We start from the raw sequence: 18,983 nt of genomic DNA on the forward strand, positions 1-18,983 counted from the left end.
CTCCTTTGAAAATCATAGCTGAAAATGTTCAATTGATCAGCAAAAAGGCCTTTGCACCATTCAAGTCTTACTTCAGCCCTCAGTGCATGGACTTAATCAGACAGAATTGGGGCAAACACCACTGTATCCTAAGAAGAGTTAGGCATAACTGAAAAAATAGCTCCCAGAGGCATATTGATACTGGAATTTTCAAAGGACGATCAAATCCCAATTAACTTAAAAGAGATTTGGGCACCTAACTCTCTTTATTTGTTTTGGAAATCCCATCCTGAATGCCCAAACCCCATTAATTTTAGGTATTACTTAACCTGCCTACTCTTAGGCAGTCTTCACTCTTACAGCCTGCGTTTTCAAATCACTGGGAAATATAAAATGGATTGAAAGTAGAAGGGTTCCCATAACCCAAAATCAAAAGTGAAATAACAGAAATGTTTTAAGACCCAGTGTGTTTATTTGTACACGAAATTTAATAAAAGTTTAACCTGTTGTCACAGAGTCAGGGGGAGTCAGGGCCCGGCACCCCCGGTTTCCTATGATTCACCAGGATTCTCAGCCAGCCAGTAAAGCAGAAGGTTTATTTAGATGACAGGAACACTGTCCCAGACAGGTCTCGCCGGTACAGACAACAGGACCCCCTTTAGTTAGGTCCATCTGGGGCTCCTGGGGAGGCCACAGCCCCATTGGGAGGCCCAAGCCCCATTGGGGTGCCTCTCTCCATTTCCCAGCCAGCTCCCAACTGAAACTCCCTCCAGCCTCTCACTCAGTCTCCCCTTGGCTCCTCCTCCAGCCTTTGTCCTTTTACCAGTTTCCGTGGAAGAGATGTTACCTGGCCTCCAACCCCCCACCTGGGTTCTCAGGTTCCATGCTCAGGTGTGCTCCCTTCCCCAGTGCAGGCCATCCCAAACTCCCCTGCAACCTTGCCAGGTTAATACTCCCCACTCAGCATCCACATAACCAGTGGTGAGCTGGAGCCGGTTTCCACTGGTTCACGGGAACAGGCTGTTAAATTTAGAAGTCCTTTTAGAACCGGTTGTCCTGCGAGGGACAACTGGTTTGAAAAGGGCTTTTAAATTTAACCAAAGCCCCAGCAGCTCTCTGCCCTTCCCCGGCCCCAGCTCACCTCACTCCGCCTCGGCCTCCTCCCCTGAACGCTCCCGAGGCTTCTTCTCCCCTCACCGGCTTCCCACGAATCAGCTGTTGGCGTGGGAGGCCTGAGAGGGCTGAAAAGGAAGCAGTGGCTTCCCGCAGGTGAGCTGGGGCAGGGAGGTGGGGGTGCGAGGAAGGCTCCAGGCTCCGCACGGCTCCGTCCTGGCCCCTGAACCCATCCCGGGGTGGTGCGGCTCCAGCCAGGTCCCGACCGCGGCCAGCCAGGAGGCGTGGCTCTGGCCTGACCCCTGGGCCTGGCCGGCTGCGCAGCGCGGCTCTGGCCCCGGCCGAGCACCCCAACTTTGGTCCCAGCCCCGGCCAAGCAGCCCAGCCGGGCCCCGGCCCGGCCCCCATCTCCAGGCAGTGCAGTAAGGGGGCAGGGAGCATGGAGGGGGTGTTGGATAGATGGCAGGGGAGTTGGGAGGTGTGGATTAGTGTTGTGGCGGTCAGAGGGCAGGGAACAGAGGGATTGAATGGGGGCAAGGGTCCCGGGGGGGCAATCAGGAAGGAGCAGAGGTTGGATGGGGAGGCAGAGGGCAGTCAGGGGACAAGGAAGGGGGTTGGATGGGGCAGAAGTCCCTGGGTGGGCATGACCCCCTCCTGGGGTGAGTAGGAGGGAACCGGCTGTTAATATTTTGGCAGCTCATCACTGCACATAACACATCAAGAACTTTTCCACTTCTTCACATCTCTCCCCCCTTCGAGACCGAACTGAGCAGGGTCACTTCAGCCAGTGACCCGGTGAAGTTCGAACCTACCTAAGTTCCCCTGAATGCCCCAGCATTCCCCCCGCTTCCTGGGTGAGAATTACACCAGGTCCTTCCAGTTTTTCCCCCCGCCCCCTTAGGTCGGGTATGCTTGAGGCAGTCATGGTCTGCAGGTGTGAAGGCTTATGCTGCTCGTGCCCTTTTTCAACCCCAATACTCCTGTGGTTCAAACTGGGCTGGGGTCTTTTCCCAGCGTTCCAGTCTGGAGGGCTGCGATTCAGACTTCCTTGGTTAAGAGCCCCCTTTTTACCTTGGCCATCCTCTGGAAAGGCTCCTCTGTGCTGTGAAAGGATCCTAAGGCTGTTTTCCCCTTCTCCAAGGCCTTCCTCACCCTCCGGCAGGGGTCAGTACTGTCAGACATTAGTAAAGACCCCAGGCCAGTAAAAGTTCCGTAGCAGCCTCTGCTGGGTACGCCAGGTTCCCTGGTGCCCTGAGAGGGGGACGTCATGGGCCCGACACAGCTGCTGGCAGCGATACTTCTGGGGTACCACCAGCTGCTACCTGATTACCCATGACTTTATTTCCCCTGGGGAAGCCCATTCTCAGTATAGGAACCCCTTCTCCCACAGGAACCTTTTCCGGCAACCTCCCCCCATGGTCTGTACCACATTGAGATCAGCCAGGTCCTTTAGCTTTCGCAAGGAGGGATCTTTCTGCAGCTTGGCCTGGAACTCAGCAGCTGGGACAGGGATGGAGACCTACTCTCTCTCGCCGGCTAGGTCTGAAGCCACAGACTCCTTGAGCTGGGTCCCTGGGGTTCCCTCCCCACCGGATTAGGGTCCTGCACCTTGGACAAGGTACCCTCCCCAAGGTCAAGGCGCAGTGTCCCTTGCAGGCTTGGGCTACGGGTCACTACCAGGGCACCCTGGGGTTGCTTGGCCAGTTCTCCATGTCCCCCCCCATTAACAACTCAGTGGGCAAATGGTGGTGCACCCTCACTTCCCTAGGGCCCTCCTTGTCCCCTATTTCAACTGTACCTGTCATAGGTTTCACCCCCACTCTGAACCTTAGAGTATAGATGTGGGGATCTTCATGAGAAGCCCTAAGCTTAATTACCAGCTTAGATCCATATGCTGTCACCATCCAAATATTTGAGTTATTTGGAAAACTCTGTCTTCCCCCCCAAAACCTTCCTTTCCCCGGGTAGCCTTGAGAGATTCCTCCACCAATTCCCTGGTGAACACCGTTCCAAACTCCTTGGATCTTAGTACAAGGAAGAATTACTCTTTCCCCCTTCCCCCTTCCCCCCACCGCCACCAATCCCTGGTGAGTCCAGATCCAATCCCCTTGGATCTAAAAACAAGGAAAAATCAATCAGGTTCTTAAAATAGAAGGCTTTTAATCAAAGAAAAGAAATGTAAAAGAAAAAAAAACCTCTGGGAGACAGCATACAAGCTGATCTCACAGACAACAGATTCAAAACACAGAGGATGTTCCCCTGGGCAAAACCTAGTACACACAAGAATACCCAATTTGATTATTCCCCTAATGCCAAGACAAGTTACAAAAAGAAAATAAACATAAAGCTATTTATTCTTTTCTAAAACTTACTACTCTGATAAAAGGCTGATTCCTTGATCTTTTCCACTTTGGCTGAAACTGAAACTGACTCCAAACAAAGGAAACTTCCCTCCTTTCTTTTGAAACATCTTGTTCCTCCATTGGTTACTCTAGTCAGGTGACAGCTAGGCTAGGTGAACTTCTTAACCCTTTACAGGTAAAAGAGGTATTAACCCTTAACTATCTGGTTATGACAGTATCCTTGCCACGGGCACTTTGAATGGGGTCCTGCCCAGCCTCTTCAGGATCAGATAGGTGGAGGGCATCACCTGATCTGGAGCTACCACCTCAGGCCAGGTCAGTGTCACCTCAGCACCAGTGTCCCAGTATCCAGAGACTTTCCTCCCATCCACCTGCAGGGGAACAAGGCACTCGCTCCACAAGGACAACCCTGTGCCCACTCTGTAAATGGAGAACCTGGTGTCTGGAGCATCCAGCTCTGCAGAGGAGTTGGCCTGGAGCCCTCCTCTCTCCTGAGCAGTTGATAAGCTGCCAGCCCCCCTTGCCTGGGAAGCCTGCCTCTCATCCAGCTGAGCCTTTACCCAGTTAACCCTCTGTGGGTCTGTTCTGTTCTGTCTGTCCCTGAGCCTGGGGTACTGGGTCCGTATTTGGCCTCTTTGGCCATAGTAATAGCAGCCCATGTCCCATTGGTCCCCTTGAACAGGTTGGTTGGCCTTGATGCCGGATGTTCTCCTTGGGAGGGGGTTCTTCATGTTTCCTTTATGGGATGTTCCGGGATCACTCTCTTTCTGCATCGTGGTGTGTCTGTTCCTTTGGGACTCTTCCCTGCCACCCCCTGACTGGCTCTTCACAAACTCATTGGCCAGCCACCGGCATGTCATGGGTTCTCTGACCTTTTGTCCCTCAACCACAGCCTCAGGTCGGATGGGCACTGCTCATACAGTTGCTCTAGTACGATCAGTTTAAGCAGGTTCTCCTTCGTCTGGGCCCCATCTGCCCACTTGCTGGCATACCCCTTCATGCAGACGGCTAGTTGCAGATATGAGACCTCCTGGGTTTTATACTGACTCCAGAACCTTTCCAGGTACATCTCAGGAGTCAGCCCAAACTCACAGAGCAGGGCCTGTTTGAATAGTTCATAGTCCCCTTCCTCCATCCCTTCCAGTTGGTGGTACAATGCCATGGCCTTAGGGTCCAGTAGGGGGATAAGAACCTGGAGCCTGTCCACAGGATTAACCTGGTGCAGCTCGCAGGCCAGGAGGTCATTCATGTCCTCCCTCTCCTTACGCTGGGCCAGGATGCCTTTATCAAAGCTCTTTGCAGTCCTGGGTCCCCCCCTCACTCACCACAGCTGGGAGCTCGCTGATCCTCAGCCTGGCCAGCTCCAGCTCATGCTGCCTCTGTCTCTCTTTCTCCTCTAGTTCACTCTGCCTCTGTCTCTCTTTCTCCTCCAGCTCATGCTCCATCTGTTTTTCACGATCCTCCATCTCTTTCATTTTTAGCTCCCTCTCCCATTTCAGCTGCTTCCGCTCCATGGATGCCGCGCTGCGCCGGGAGGATCCCCTTCTGGCTGGTGAGCATCACTGGGAGGATCCCCTGCTGGCCAGGGGTGTCACGGTGCCCTCAATATTTGCTGGGCTCCTCCCCACTCTTGCTCTAGGCATAGGAAGAAGGGGTCTCAGGAAGCCCTCTGCAGCTGGCTGACCACTCCCAGCTGGGACAGACACTGGTACCTGTGCTGCATCTGCCAGGCTGCTTCCCTCAGAGACAGGGATCAGTTCATTCAAGCGGTCTCCCTCCTCCAGCTGAGCAATCAGCTGGTCTTTGGTGAGCCTCCCACTGCACAGCTCCCTCTGCTTGCACAGCTCCACCAGGTCACACTTAAGGCTCTTGGCATACATCTTCCTGCTGGCCACTCACAGGCCTAGGTGCTCACCCCTTCCCACAGTTTCCAGGGAGACCCCTAGTGTGCCAGCCTTTCTCAAGTTCACCACCTCTCTGCCAGGGTTGAGTTGTAGACTCCTCCGCCCTGGGACTGCTTGCTGCAATCCCCCAGGGGACCCTGGTACTGCAAAAATCATTCTCTCTGGTCACACACTCCCAGGGGTTAATTGCCCCCTGAAATCATCTCTCTCTGAATCTTCAGCACGCCTGGGACCCATCAATCCCCCTTCGTTTTACTGCTCCTCAGTCACTTACTGGAGGAAGCACTGTCCCCGGGGGCAGTAGATCCCACCTCTGCCACCAGGTGTCACGGAGTGTGGGGGGAGACAAGGCCCTGCACCCCCGGCTTCCTGCGATTCACCAGGACTCTCAGCCAGCCAGTAAAGCAGAAGGATTATTTAGACGACAGGAACACAGTCCAGAACAGACCTTGCCGATACAGACAACAGGACCCCCTTTAGTTAGGTCCATCTGGGGCCCCCGGGGAGGCCACAGCCCCGTTGGGAGGCCCAAGCCCTGTTGGGGTACCTTTCTCCATTTCCCAGCCACCTCCCAATTGAAACTCCCTCCAGCCTCTCACTCAGCCTCCCCTTGGCCCCTCCTCCAGCCTTTGTCCTTTTACCAGTTTCCCTGGAAGAGATGTTACCTGGCCTCCAACCCTCCACCTGGGTTCTCAGGTTCCATGCTCAAGTATGCTCCCTTCCCCAATGCAGGCTGTCCCAAACTCCCCTGCAACCTTCCCAGGTTAATACTCCCCACTCAGCACCCACATAACACATCAAGAACATTCCCACTTCGTCACACCTGTCCTTGTCTGGAAGAAAATAGCAGGTTCATAATGAAGTGCTACCACCTAATGGCCATTTCATCTAGCGTTCACATCTACAGAAAATTTGTATGAAATTGTTATGAAGTTCTCCACCACTGTTCTGCTAGACTGTTGTCAAATATCAGCATAAATCCTCGTGTCATCCTGGACGTTTGACCTGTAAATTAGACATATAATCCAGTATATTCTGGAGACAACCACATACCACTGACTCGCACAAAATTCACTCATAGAGTCAAACTTACACACATCAAATTTACTCCCGCTCTCTTGGATGAGGCTGTTGGAGGAGTCCCTCTGGCCAGGGTTGCAGAGCGGCAAGAAGGCAGTTTATCTTGGTGCCTAGCAAGCAGAGACAGATATGGAACCTCAGCCTGGGGTATGTGTCATGTGATGAATCTGATGCAAAAACACTCAGGCAGAGACTAGACTGGGAGCCAGTGTATCCCAGTGCCTTGAATGTCTCAGGTGTCAATAAATTAACACCACTCAGCTCAGAGCCATGAGGCTGAAAATGCCCTTGGGTCTTTCTTGACTTCTAATCTAAGTCTGTGCTCGGAATACTCTGGCCTCTTCCAACCCAGCTGCTTCACTTCTGGGATGTTGAATCAGAAATGGCTGAAGCAGCATTTGATTCAGGGTTTAGGATGGTAAAGAGTTACTGCACACATAAAGAGAGAGGGGGATGCCAACTGGAGGCATCACTGTTCTATTTCAGTGTTTGTAGTGATTTGGAACATTCATTGGCATTTCTTACCTCCCTTTTTCAAGACTTCAGAAGAGCATCAAGAGAAAGAGAGAGAGAGATAGGGAGGGAGAGAGATGGAAACTGTGCATTTTACAACAGATTGATGTATGGATAGATGATGCAGAGAGAAGGACAGATGGCATTGATAGATAGGATAATTAAGAAATTAGAGAGAGGCAACAGAAGAAAGAACGATACATAGATAGACTGGGAGAGAGACTTAAGAACGACCATACTAGGTAAGACCAAAGGTCCATCCAGCCCAGTATCGTATCTTTCAAGAGCAGCCAATGCCAGGTGCCCCAGAGTGAATGAACCAAACAGATAATCACCAACTGATCCATCTCCTGTCGCCCATTCCCATCCTCTGGCAGACAGACAGACATGAGGTTAAACAGGTGCTGTAACACTCTGATATACATCTCTCTAATGCTGTCATTTTATTTCCCTGCAGTCTCCGGCTGTGAGTCCATGTTGGTTTAGGGACCCAAGTCATGGGTTATGTGGGAAGGAGATGTCTTCACTGTGACCTAGACTTACACCGGTACTTACCAAACCTTCCAGTGGTACCAGCAGCTCCCCTGGAGTGGGCTGGCCACCTGATGACTCTCAATGCTAGGGAAACAGTCACTGATGGGTGGTTCATGGGTGAGCGAATGGAGGATTTGAAAAGCAGCTCTCAGCAAACGGCATCCACTGGGAGCTGCGAGTGGCCGTACCTGTGGATGCTCAGGAAAACAAAGTGCCTTGCAGCCCACCAGGGGGTTACCCTGAACAAGCCACAGACCAAGTTTGAGAACCCCTGATCTAGACCATCCCTGACAGGTGTTTGTCTAACCTGGTCTTAGAAACCACCAATGATGGAGATTCCACAACTTCGCTCGCTAACTTATTCCAGTGGTTAACAACCTGACAGGAGGCTTTTCCTAATGTTAACTGTGATGGGGCAAGGCCAGATGGCTATAGAAAATTAGTGGGAGATAGATATTTTAGCCCCAGGTTAAACAAATCCCTGGTACCAGGATAAGTAAATGGCAGCCGCTCCAGGTCAATTAAGACACCTGGGACACATTTTGTATTTGTGCAATTGATTCCAAATGGAGTACTTGGCATTTACCCATATTGAATTTCATCCTATTTAATTCAGAACACTTCTCCAGTTTGTCAAGATCTGAACTCTAATTCTGTCCTCCAAAGTGCTGACTACCCCTCACAGCTCGGTATCCTTTGCAAACTTTATAAAGGCACTCTCTGTGCCATTATCCAAACCATTTATGAAGATACTGAATAGAATGAGACCCAGAACAGATGCCTTTGTCATATGCCTTAATAACTCGACTGTGAACTATATTTGATAACTATTCCCTGAGTACAGTTTTCCAGCCAGTTGTGCACCTGCCTTGCAGTAGGTTTGTCTAGGTCATTGGTTCTTGAACTTGGTCTACGGTTTGTTCAGGGTAAGCCCCTGGCATGCTACAAGATGCTTTGTTTACCTGAGCATGCACAGGTATGGCCACTCACAGCTCCCAGTGGCCACGGTATGCTGTTCACAGCAAATGGGAGCTGTGGGAAGCGGTGGCCTGGACCGTGCAGCTTCCCATGGCTCCCATTGGCCAGGAACGGTGAACCATGGCCACTTGGAGTTGCTATTGGCCGTACCTGTGGACGCTCAGGTAAACAAAGCGTCTCATGACCCACCAAGGGATTATCCTGAAGAAGCCATGGACCAAGTTTGAGAACCGCTGGTCTAGATTATATTTCTTTAGTTTGTTTATGAGAAAGTTATGTGAGACAGTATCAAAAGTCTTACTAAAGTTGAGACATATCACCTCTACTGCTTCTCCCCCATCCACAAGACTTGTCATTCTGTTGAAGAAGGATACTACCTTGGTTTGACATGATTTTTTCTTGACAAATCCATGTTGACTGTTATTTTACCTTAGTTTCATCTAGGAAATTACAAATAGATGGACTGATTATTTGCTCCACTATCTTCCCAGATATTGAAATTAAGCCTACTGGTTTATAATTCCTCAGGTTTTCCATATTGCCCTTTTTATAGCTAGGTACTATATTTGCCCTTCTCCAGTCCTCTGGTAGCTGTCCAATCCTCATAGAATATCAGGGTTAGAAGGGATCTCAGGAGGTATCTAGTTTAACCCCCTGCTCAAAGCAGGAGTGATACCCAGACAGATTCTTGCCCCAGATCCCTAAGTAGCCCCCTCAAGGACTGAGCTCACGACCGTGGGTTTAGGAGACCAATGCTCAAACCACTGAGCTATCTCCTCCTCTCCTCCATAAGTTATCAGAGATAAATTGCTAATGGCTTCAGCCAATTCCTTAAGTATTCTAGGTTGTATTTCAGTAGGTCCTGCTGCCTTGAAGACACTAAACTTGTCTAAGTAATTCTTAATTTGTTCTTTTCCTATTTTAGCCTCAGATACTACCCCTTTTACATTGATGTTCACTATGTTAGTTGCCTGATCACTTAAATTTTTTTTGTTGGAAACTGAAAGAAAAAAAGTCATCAAACAATTCAGCCATTGCTGCATTTTCTGTTATAGTCTTTCCATCCTTACTGAGTAATTGGTATATCCTGTCCTTGGTCTTCCTCTCTCTCCTTATGTAATTGCCAAATACTGCCTTGATATCCTTTATGATCCTAACTAGTTTAATCTCATTTTGTGCTTTGGCCTTTCTAATTTAGTCCCTACATGCTCTTGATTTTTCAATATTCATCCTTTGTAATTTAATCTAGTTTCTACTTTTTGCCTGACATTTTATTTTTTGAGTTTCAGGTGATTGACGACCTCCTGGTTAAACCAAGGTGGCCTCTTACCACAGTTCCTAACTTTCCTATACTTTGGGATAGTTTACTCTATTAATATCTCTCTAAAAAATTCTGCAAACTCTCCTGCTCTCTTTTTCCGCATAGACTTGCTTCCCAGTGGCTCTTACTTACCAATTTTCTGTGTTTTCAAGAGGTTAGGTCTCAGCTTTCCTAAATTGGCAGTGGTCTATTAGAGTTAATGGGGCTATGTCCCCAGCTGGTTTAAATCGGCGGAGATCCATTGGAGTAAACGGATGGTGAAGCTGTGCATGGTTCGGTATCATTTCCATGATAAAAGCTGGAATTCCCCTGTATTAAAGAATTTCTCCCCCCGCCTTTCTCTACCAGGACAGCAGATGGCGCTAGAATACACACAATCCTCACCTGCGAACCCGGGATAATTCCGCCAGTTTGAGATCTGGGCTCGGCTGTTCTCAATGGACCCAGCCCAGCCCAGGTCACCGAGCTGCTGTTCCGCCCCGGGGCAGACAATGACACAGCAGCCTCTGTAGGCGGAGAATCCTTCCCCTGAGAAGGGGGTAACCTGAGGGGAGGGAGAATTCTCGTTTCCGCCGGTCTCCTCCCTGCAGACCTTTCTCGGATTGACTCTGCCTCGGAATATTCCTCTGCCAGGGAGAGAAGAAACGGAGCTCGCCATGGGCTCGGGGAGAGGAGCTGCTCTGTGGAGCCTTCTCCTCAGCTTTGCGTTTCTCTGTGAGTGAAACAAATATTTTCTCATTCTAAAGGGTAAAAAGATGCAGAATCTTGGAAGTCAGTGAAGGGCAAGATCTCTTCTCTCCTTTCCTCTGCCAGCAGATTTCTACCTATCTCTCTATCTATCTATCTAACCAGCTACTGCACACGTCAGGAGGGAGGGGTCTGCCAATGGGCCATATTTCAGCATCTGATCTATTTGGACAGTAATATTGCTTTGGAGTTATTTGTTAGCATTTCTTGTCCTGCCTTTAAAGATTCGGGAAGAGAACAGAGAGAAATATAGAGATGTAGATGGAAAGATCTGTGTGTGTGTATATAATAAGAGCCATATATATATATAGAGCCATATATATATATAGAGCCATGTAGAAATAGATACTGGGGATAGGACAATAGTGATGGATGGAGGCTGCAGAGGGAAGGCTGGGTAGATAGATCCATAGATAGACAATGTAACACACTCATAATCATTATTTCACCTGCTATTATTTTATTTCCCTCCAGTTTCCTGCTGCGAAGCCCAAGTGGTTCAGAGCCCCGAGTCGCTGGATACTGGGGAAGGGAAGGTCTCCACCATGTCATGCTCCTTCACCAGCGCTTTCCAAGCCTTCCAGTGGTACCAGCAGCTGCCTGGGCAAGGGCCGACTCATCTGCTGACTGCGAGCTCTAATGAGAATGCCACTGTGGGGCGGTTCATAGCCGAGCGCCTGGAAAGTGGGAAACGCAGCTCCCTGCACATCACCGACTCCCAGCTGGGGGACTCAGGCAGCTACCTCTGTGCGGTGAGAGCACAGTGACACAGCAGAGCTGGGCTCAGGGCAAAAACCCTCACCCTCTGTCAGGCAGCTTAGGAGAGGAGATGCAGGGGCAGTTCCCCAGATGGTTTAAAGCAGCATAATTCCATGGCAGCCAAGGGGACAGATCCTCAGCCGTTATAAATGAAAACAGCTCTAGTGGAGTCAACAGGGCCACATCGCCAGGACCAGGGGACTAGAAGCCAGGTCTTCAGATCATGGGACAGCTGTGTGAAGATCAGCATAAATCCGGAGTCACTCCACATGTGTTCATTGTGGTGACTAGATTACAAGAAATCCGAGACATAAATTCATTTTATTTCCTTTTCTTCCTACTGATACTTTCTCAAGGAAAGTTCATTACTAAACATAACCAGTGGGAAACCATCTTCCCTTAACGGAGCGAAATGCAAAATATCTTTGGCTTCTAAGCTGTAGGATCACCCACCTTTCAATAGCAACAAAAATAAACAAAACTAAACTACCCCCCCTCCTTCCCTTTAGAACAGGGGTGGGCAAACTTTTTGGCCCGAGGGCCACATTGGGGTTGCAAAATTGTATGGAGGGCCTGGTAGGGAAGGCTGTGCCTCGCCAAACAGCCTGGCCTCTGACTCTTACCACTTCCGGCCTCCTGACTGACCCCCTCAGAACCCCTGACCCACTCAACCCCCCTTGCTCCTTGTCCCCTAACAGCCTCCTCCAGGGACCTCCCCCATTCAACCCCCCCTGCTCCCAGTCCCCTGACTGATCTGACCCCTATCCACACCCCCTCCCTCTGACAGGTCCCCCGACTCCCACGTTTATCCAACCCCCCCGTCCCCCAGAACCTCCGCCCATCCAACTGCTCCCTGTGCCAAGACTGTCCCCTGGGACCCTCCACCCTATAACCACCCCTCTCCCCCCCTTCCCACATGGCTGCGGGGAAGGGAAGGGGGGAGCCTCCCCTGATGGGAGCTCAAGGGCCAGACAGGACGGGCTAGCGGGTCGTTGTTTGCCCACCTCTGGTTTACAAACCGCGACTCCTCTGTGGAAGCCAGAACTCCTGCTCCCCCGTATCCCTGTGCAGTTCACACAAGAGCCCGACAGAGGGCGCTGCGGCACCGACAGGAACGCTCCAGAATCGAGACCACTTTCTGGTGTTTCTAGACATCTAGTTCTCGCTCCATCTCCTCCCCACGCCGCGCCCCCGCCCCCTCCAGGGCCCTGCCAGACTTTTAGCCGAGCAGCGGAAAGGCAGCTGTCAACCAAGCACAGAGAGATTTGATGCCTGACGCCAAGAGTCACAATTTAATTCGGAGCAGAAGCAGCGTTCCCGGATTCCTTCAGCCCTCATAAGCCAGAGCTCGGCTTCCCTCTGCGGGGAAAGGGCCTAATTCGTTTCTCCTGACACGGCTGGGGGCGGGGGTGCCTGAGTGGAGAGAAAACGGAGCCGCTCGGTGCAGAAGCGCAGAGACACCGAATCCTGATTGAGAAGATGCTTAAAACCCGGGTCTCCACGCTTGTGCTGATCCTTGTTTCGAATGAGTCAGATTCCCACGTGGCATTTCTGGGCATTATCCCTCCCCCCACTTCCCGTATTTATTATTTTTCGCCTGTGTCCGGGTGTCCTTCTAGATGACACTTCACGCTGCTGTTGATAGTTTCCCTGTCTATGTCTGGGGGATTTTTCATGCTCTGTTATTATTATTTTTTTCTCCCAGGCGGAGCAGTGGACACGAAGGTTTCTCAGCCTGCTGCGCTGTCTTTCCTGGCAGGGGGCAGGGCTGACCTCCCCTGTAACCACAGTGTCGCTGCCTATGACAGAGTTATTTGGTACTATCAGAGCCCCAGAGCTGCTCCTCGAACTGTGATCTCTGGCTACAAGTCCGCGAAGATGTCGGAGAGGTTTGAACTGTCCATTGACCCCTCCCGCCGGTCCGCCCCGCTGCGCATCACCAAGCTGGCGGTGGAGGACTCAGGGCTGTATTTCTGCACCATGAGAGACACAGCGACAGGAAATGCAGGGCCTCTCAGGCCGCCTCTGTCAATTCTCACTGAGCAGGTTCTAATGGCCTTGAAAGCGGGGTCACAGTCTCTTCCCCAGAAAATGTCTCTCTTGAGGGGAGTGACTTTGTTGCTGACATTATGTGAGTAGCCGTATTTGAACCCTCCAGGAATCTGGAAGAAGGGATGGCGGGAACAGACCCTGGTGGTTTGCCTCTTACTTTGCTCCGTTAAGTTGTGCTGGACCAGAGGGAGAGATTTAGGTTTGCTGCTAGTGGAATGTGATGCTCAGACACGCTGGGGATGGGCGAGTGTTGTAAAAAACCCTAAAGATAAGGTCGCTAGCTAGCAAGCTCAAATCAAAGCGAGACAGGGTATGTTTGCTCTACGTGGAAATTACACCTTCCGCACCCAATGTAGACATACACATAGACAGGTAAATGGACAGAGAGATTGCGGAATCTCCATCACTGAAGGTTTTAAAGAGCAGGTTAGACTAACAGCTGTCATGGATGGTCTGGAGATAACACTTAGTCCTGCCATTGAGTGCAGGGCACTGGCTTCCACCACCTCTCGGGTTCCCTTCCAGTCCTACGATTCTGTGATAGAAACTCCAATGTTCTCATGACACAGCATGAACCTGGAAGCAGGACCAGTGGCTACGGATTGAGCTCTCTGAAATTATTCTTTTCTCTGTTAAGCTGCTTAGTAGGGATCTTTGTGAGGTTAATGAAATCTACATAAAGGACGAGAAGGGACTGGGTGTTGACACTAAGGCCTCCATGAAATGCATTCTCCGCCATGTCTCCTTTCCTAGGTGCCCTTGGCAGAACTGGTACCAAGCAGCCCTTCACCACAGAAACGTCTGAGGCAGGAAACCTGAACCTGGCTTGCACTTACCCCTTTGTTACAGACGAACGGATTTTCTGGTCCTGGTAGTTCCCGATCCGAGGGCCCCAGTATAGAGGGCGCGGATACATGGAAACTGTTCATAGTCCCGACCGAGAGGGCGCCTTGCACGTCTCTGGGGATAGAAAATCCAGCAGCCTGTCCCTGAGCAGGGCGAGGCTGCCAGATGCAACAGTGTATTACTGTGCTCTGAGAGACACAGTGTGACAGCCAGGGACGGCCCCACTCGATTAATATCCCATTCTGGGGCTGAGCAGTGGGGGTGCCCAGAGAAGGGCAGAGGAGGATCCCGCCCAGAGAGAGAGGTGAAATGACTCAGGTCTTTAAGAACAGCACAAGGACACTTACAAAATCCATGTATAGATACACTGACTCCTCCCCCCACAGTCAATCCATTGCTGTGTCAAGGTGTCAAATCTTCAGTCTTTCAGGTGGAAGTCTGCCCTATCCTGACGGGTACAGTACACTCAGACTGTATCAACACCAGGAAGTTTCATTAGTTTCATACCATAGGTGTAAAGTGATTTAGTTAAACCAGTGAAGGGGTGTGAAAATACTAAAGGTGACTATGCAACAGGATTACCACACTAAGATATATTGTACACTCCATACCCGCAAATCTACCCACATTTCCCTTCAATACATCCTATTTCATCACCAGAATAAAATTTCCCCATCACCACAACACTATTTCCCATCAATATAACCCATTGCCCATCAATTTACCATATTTCTCAAAAATAGATCATATTACCATCAGCATCCTCATGTTTCCCACAAATATACTCCTATTTCCCACCAATGTACGCTGTATCCAATCACTGTAGCCCCATTTCTCATCAATGCATTTACCCCCAAAAAATACCCTATTTTCCTAGCGATAGGATGCCCACAAATATCTCCTATTTATGATCAATATACCTGTCATAAACAGATAGTTAAGGGTTAATAGAACAGGAGTACTTCATGTCTCTTTTGCCTGTAAAGGGTTAACAAGTTCAGTGAGCCTGGCTGTCACCTGACCAGAGGACCAATCAGGGGACAGGATACTTTCAAATCTTGAGGGAGGGAAGGTTTTGTGTGTGCTGTTAGTTTTTGGTTGTTGTTCTCTCTGGGTTCTGAGAGCGACCAGACGTGCAACCAGGTTTCTCTCCAATCTTTCTGATACAGGCTCTTATGTGCTCGGAATAGTAAGTACTAGGTAGATAAGGCGAGTTAGGTTTATGTTTGTTTTCTTTATTTGCAAATGTGTATTTGACTGGAAGGAGTTCAAATTTGTATTTTGCTGAAAGGATTTTAATTTGTACTTGTTTACTTAGGCTGGGAGGGTATTTCCAGTGTCTATAGCTGAAAGACCCTGTAACATATTTCATCTTAAATTTACAAAGATAATTTTTACTGTTTTTCTTTCTTTAATTAAAAGCTTTTCTTGTTTAAGAATCTGATTGTTTTTTTTTATTCTGATGTGAGATCCCAGGGGACGGGGTCTGGATTCCCCAGGGAACATAGGAGTGCATCCCTGACCATCCTGGTTAATAACCATTGATTGACCCATCTTCCATGAACTTATCTAGTTCTTTTTTTCAACTTAGTTATACCTTTGGCTTTCACAACATCCCCTGACAATCAGTTGCACAGGTTGACTCTACACTGTGTGAATAAATATTTCCTTTTGTTTGTTTTCTAACCTGCTGCCCATTAAATTCATTAGGTGACCCCTCATTCTTGCGTTATGAGAAGGAGTAAATGACACTTCCTTATTTACTTTCTACACACCAGTTATGATTTTATAGACCTCTCTCATATCTGCCCCTTAGTCCTCTCTTTTCCAAGCTGAGAAGTCCAATACCCAGTGGAACCCCGCTCCCAACTTGGGCAGACTCTATTAGACTTTGGTTTAGATGTGGTCCCTTCAGCGTTTCTGAGTTATGTGAAGGGCTTAACAACAATTCTTTACTCACTTTCTTCACACCATTCATGATTCATAGACCTCTATTATATGTAACAGTGTGAAACCTCAGTGGGTGGAAATCTGTGCGGTTATCTCAGCTATGGCTCTTCAGGCCATTTGGGGATATGGCACATTAAATACCAATCCTTGTGGTGCCTATTTTTGATTATTTCTCCCCTCTGTCTGCATTAATGGTTTGTAAATTGAGGTTTAACCTCACAACCCCCCTGCCCCAATTTTAAATGAAATTAGGGAATGGGAACAGCTGGTTTAAATGTGCATGGTAGAGTCAAGGGATCTGCAACTATCCACACTAGCTGAGGATTTAGCCCATAAACGTGGCAATTCTGGAAGGGACCTGGGTTCACTTGTGATTATGATAACAAGTAGGAGCCCCTGCTGTGCCAGGCAAATACAGAACAAAAACAGGCTGTGTCTTCCCTGAATTCACTTACAATGCAAGTGGAAGTGGAGACAACATGTGGATGCAGAGAAACAGAGGGAGGAACACAAAGGAAACAACGAAAGGACACTGGGTAACAACAGGCTGTGGTCTCAGCACAACAGCTGCCTAACCCGGCTCAGCATCACACCAGGCAGGTTTTACAGCTGGCTAGTATGGCTGGGGTGTTGTAAAAGAAACCGTGTTAGCGGCTGAGGAAGTCCCCCCCCCAGATGTACCACAAGAGGACCCTGTTTTACCAGCCCCTCACCCAAGTGCAGAGCTGTCATTTCACAGCCTGCTGCTTCACGTGGTCTCCGATTCCCCGCAATCCCGCCCCCAGCTCTCAGACATCCCGCAGAAGCCAGGGAGCCTAGTTCACTGGCAGCAGCGGCCTGCTGTGTGGTTAGCACCGTAGGCATTCAGCAGAGGAGAGATGCAATGCAAAGAAAGCGGGTGGATCTATATTCTGAAGACATCTTTCCCCACTTCTCCTCAAGACTGGGGAAGGCAAGGGAGAAGCTTCTCTCTGCAGCTTGGCAGCAAGGTTCTAGCTCACCTGATCCCCCGAAGATGTTCCTCATCTGGGTCTCAGTTGTTGCAATATTTTCCACTCTCCGTGAGTAAAATCTCAGGTCTATTGGGCCAGATCCTTAGCTGCTGTGAATTGTCACAATTCCGTGGAAGGCAGTGGAGTAACAACAAGTCCCAGGAGATGCTGAGCTTGATCCAATTTGAAGTTATTAAAGCACCAGTGTATAAAGCTTAGCCCGTCCCCTCCGTTATTGGAAGTTTGGAAGGTAGATAAATATCCCTGGTTGGAGTCTTTATCCATGTTACTTTTTTTTCCCCAGAAAGAGCTAATGGAGAACCAGTGACCCAACCTGATGCCTGAGTGACTGTGTCCCAAGGGGAACCAGTGCTGCTGAAATGCATCTATGACCCTACCCAGTCTCCAAGGCTCTGGTGGTAAGAGCAGTACCCAAACGAAGCCCCTCACCTCTTGCTGACACAATATGAAGCATGGGATGAGGAGGAGAGAAGGAGCCGACGAGGGTTCTCCGCCACACCCGACAAACAGGAGAAGACCTTCCACCTGAAGAAAAACTCCAGTGAACAGCGCGACTCCGCCGTCTATTACTGCGCCATGAGCGACACAGTGATCGCGCCCAGCAGAGTCTCTGCACAGAAACCCACCGGGGGAAGAGGAGGCGGCACTAATGATGTGTGTGTTAGAGCCCCAGAGGAACAGACTTTGCACAGCGCCGGTGGAGTCAGTGAATCCCATCCCCAGGGTGTAAATGTGCAGAGCTACACAGGAGTCAACGGGCCAGATCCGAGACTGCTGGGATTGGGTGGAGCTCAGAGGAAGCAAATGACCCAGTTCCTCAAAATGTTTAAAGTCAGTGAGGAGTTGCACAGGAGTCAGCTGAGCTGCACTGGTTCCTATCAGCTGAGGATCTGAGTGTCACGGAGTGTGGGGAGTCCGGCCCTGCACCCCTCTTCCTGGGACCCACAGTGACTCTCAGCCAGCCAGTAAAACAGAAGGTTTATTGGACAACAGGAACGCAGGTTACAGCACAGTTTGCAGGCACAGTCAGGACCCCTCCACCGAGTCCTTCTGGGCTTTCAGGGTGCTTGGATCCTAGCTAGGATACCCTGAATTCCGCCCACACAGCCCCAAGCCCAAACTCAAACTGCTTCCCTCCTGCCACTCCCTTCCTTTTTTCCCTTCCCGGGTAAAGGTGTTGACCTTTCCCCTCCCTTACCTAGCTCAGGTTACAGGCCCTGGCATCGCCCATCCCCTAAAGTCCTCCCCTGCTCTCCCACTCCCCACACAGACAGTCCCTACTGCATCACATCTCTCCCCCCTTCGAGACTGAACTGAGCGGGGTCACTCTGCCCAGTGACCTGGGGAAGTTCAGGGCCCCCTCTCCGGGACAACGCATCCGCTGTCAGGTTGGCACTTCCCTTCACATGGACCACGTCCATGTCATAGTCCTGCAGGAGCAGGCTCCACCTCAGGAGCTTGGCATTGACTCCTTTCATCTGGTGCAGCCAGGTCAGGGGAGAGTGGTCAGTGTACACGGTGAAGTGTCGCCCAAAGAGATATGGCTCTAGCTTCTTAAGGGCCCACACCATGGCCAGGCATTCCTTCTCGATGGCCGCAAAGCTTTGTTCCCGGGGTAGCAGCTTCTTACTCAGGTACACAATGGGGTGTCTCTCCCCCTTTTCATCCTCCTGCATTAACACTGCCCTCAGTCCCATATCTGAGGCATCGGTGAACACCATAAAGGGTTTGTCAAAATCTGGGTTTGCCAGAACTGGGCCACTAACCAGAGCCTCCTTCAGCGCCCGGAAAGCCTCCTGGCACTGCTCAGTCCAGATCACCTTGTCTGGCT

General features: G+C 50.1%; 2 protein-coding genes, 1 long non-coding RNA gene and 3 gene segments (V, D, J or C); 5 read left to right on the forward strand and 1 right to left on the reverse strand.

The window, feature by feature from the left end:
* LOC127031407 (T cell receptor alpha variable 27-like) overlaps positions 1–13,263 on the forward strand; it is a 134,222-nt gene extending 120,959 nt beyond the window's left edge. The window contains exon 4 of the V gene segment in view: positions 13,181–13,263.
* Positions 1–18,983, forward strand: part of LOC127031398 (uncharacterized) — a 414,252-nt gene that overhangs the window by 137,486 nt on the left and 257,783 nt on the right. The gene's annotated exons all lie outside the window — the stretch shown is intronic.
* The window catches only part of LOC127031399 (T cell receptor alpha variable 38-1-like), a 130,996-nt gene that overhangs the window by 50,502 nt on the left and 61,511 nt on the right, over positions 1–18,983 (forward strand).
* LOC127031428 (uncharacterized) overlaps positions 1–18,983 on the reverse strand; it is a 298,017-nt gene that overhangs the window by 46,038 nt on the left and 232,996 nt on the right. The window lies entirely within an intron of this gene.
* Positions 1–18,983, forward strand: part of LOC127031402 (uncharacterized) — a 119,427-nt gene that overhangs the window by 2,265 nt on the left and 98,179 nt on the right. The gene's annotated exons all lie outside the window — the stretch shown is intronic.
* LOC127031408 (T cell receptor alpha variable 27-like) overlaps positions 10,281–18,983 on the forward strand; it is a 125,980-nt gene continuing 117,277 nt past the window's right edge. The window contains 2 exon segments of the V gene segment in view: positions 10,281–10,499; positions 11,007–11,284. Of these exon segments, the coding sequence occupies positions 10,442–10,499; positions 11,007–11,284 (336 nt within the window).

This window comes from Gopherus flavomarginatus, chromosome 11, assembly GCF_025201925.1.
Source record: "Gopherus flavomarginatus isolate rGopFla2 chromosome 11, rGopFla2.mat.asm, whole genome shotgun sequence".
NCBI lineage: Eukaryota > Metazoa > Chordata > Testudines > Testudinidae > Gopherus > Gopherus flavomarginatus.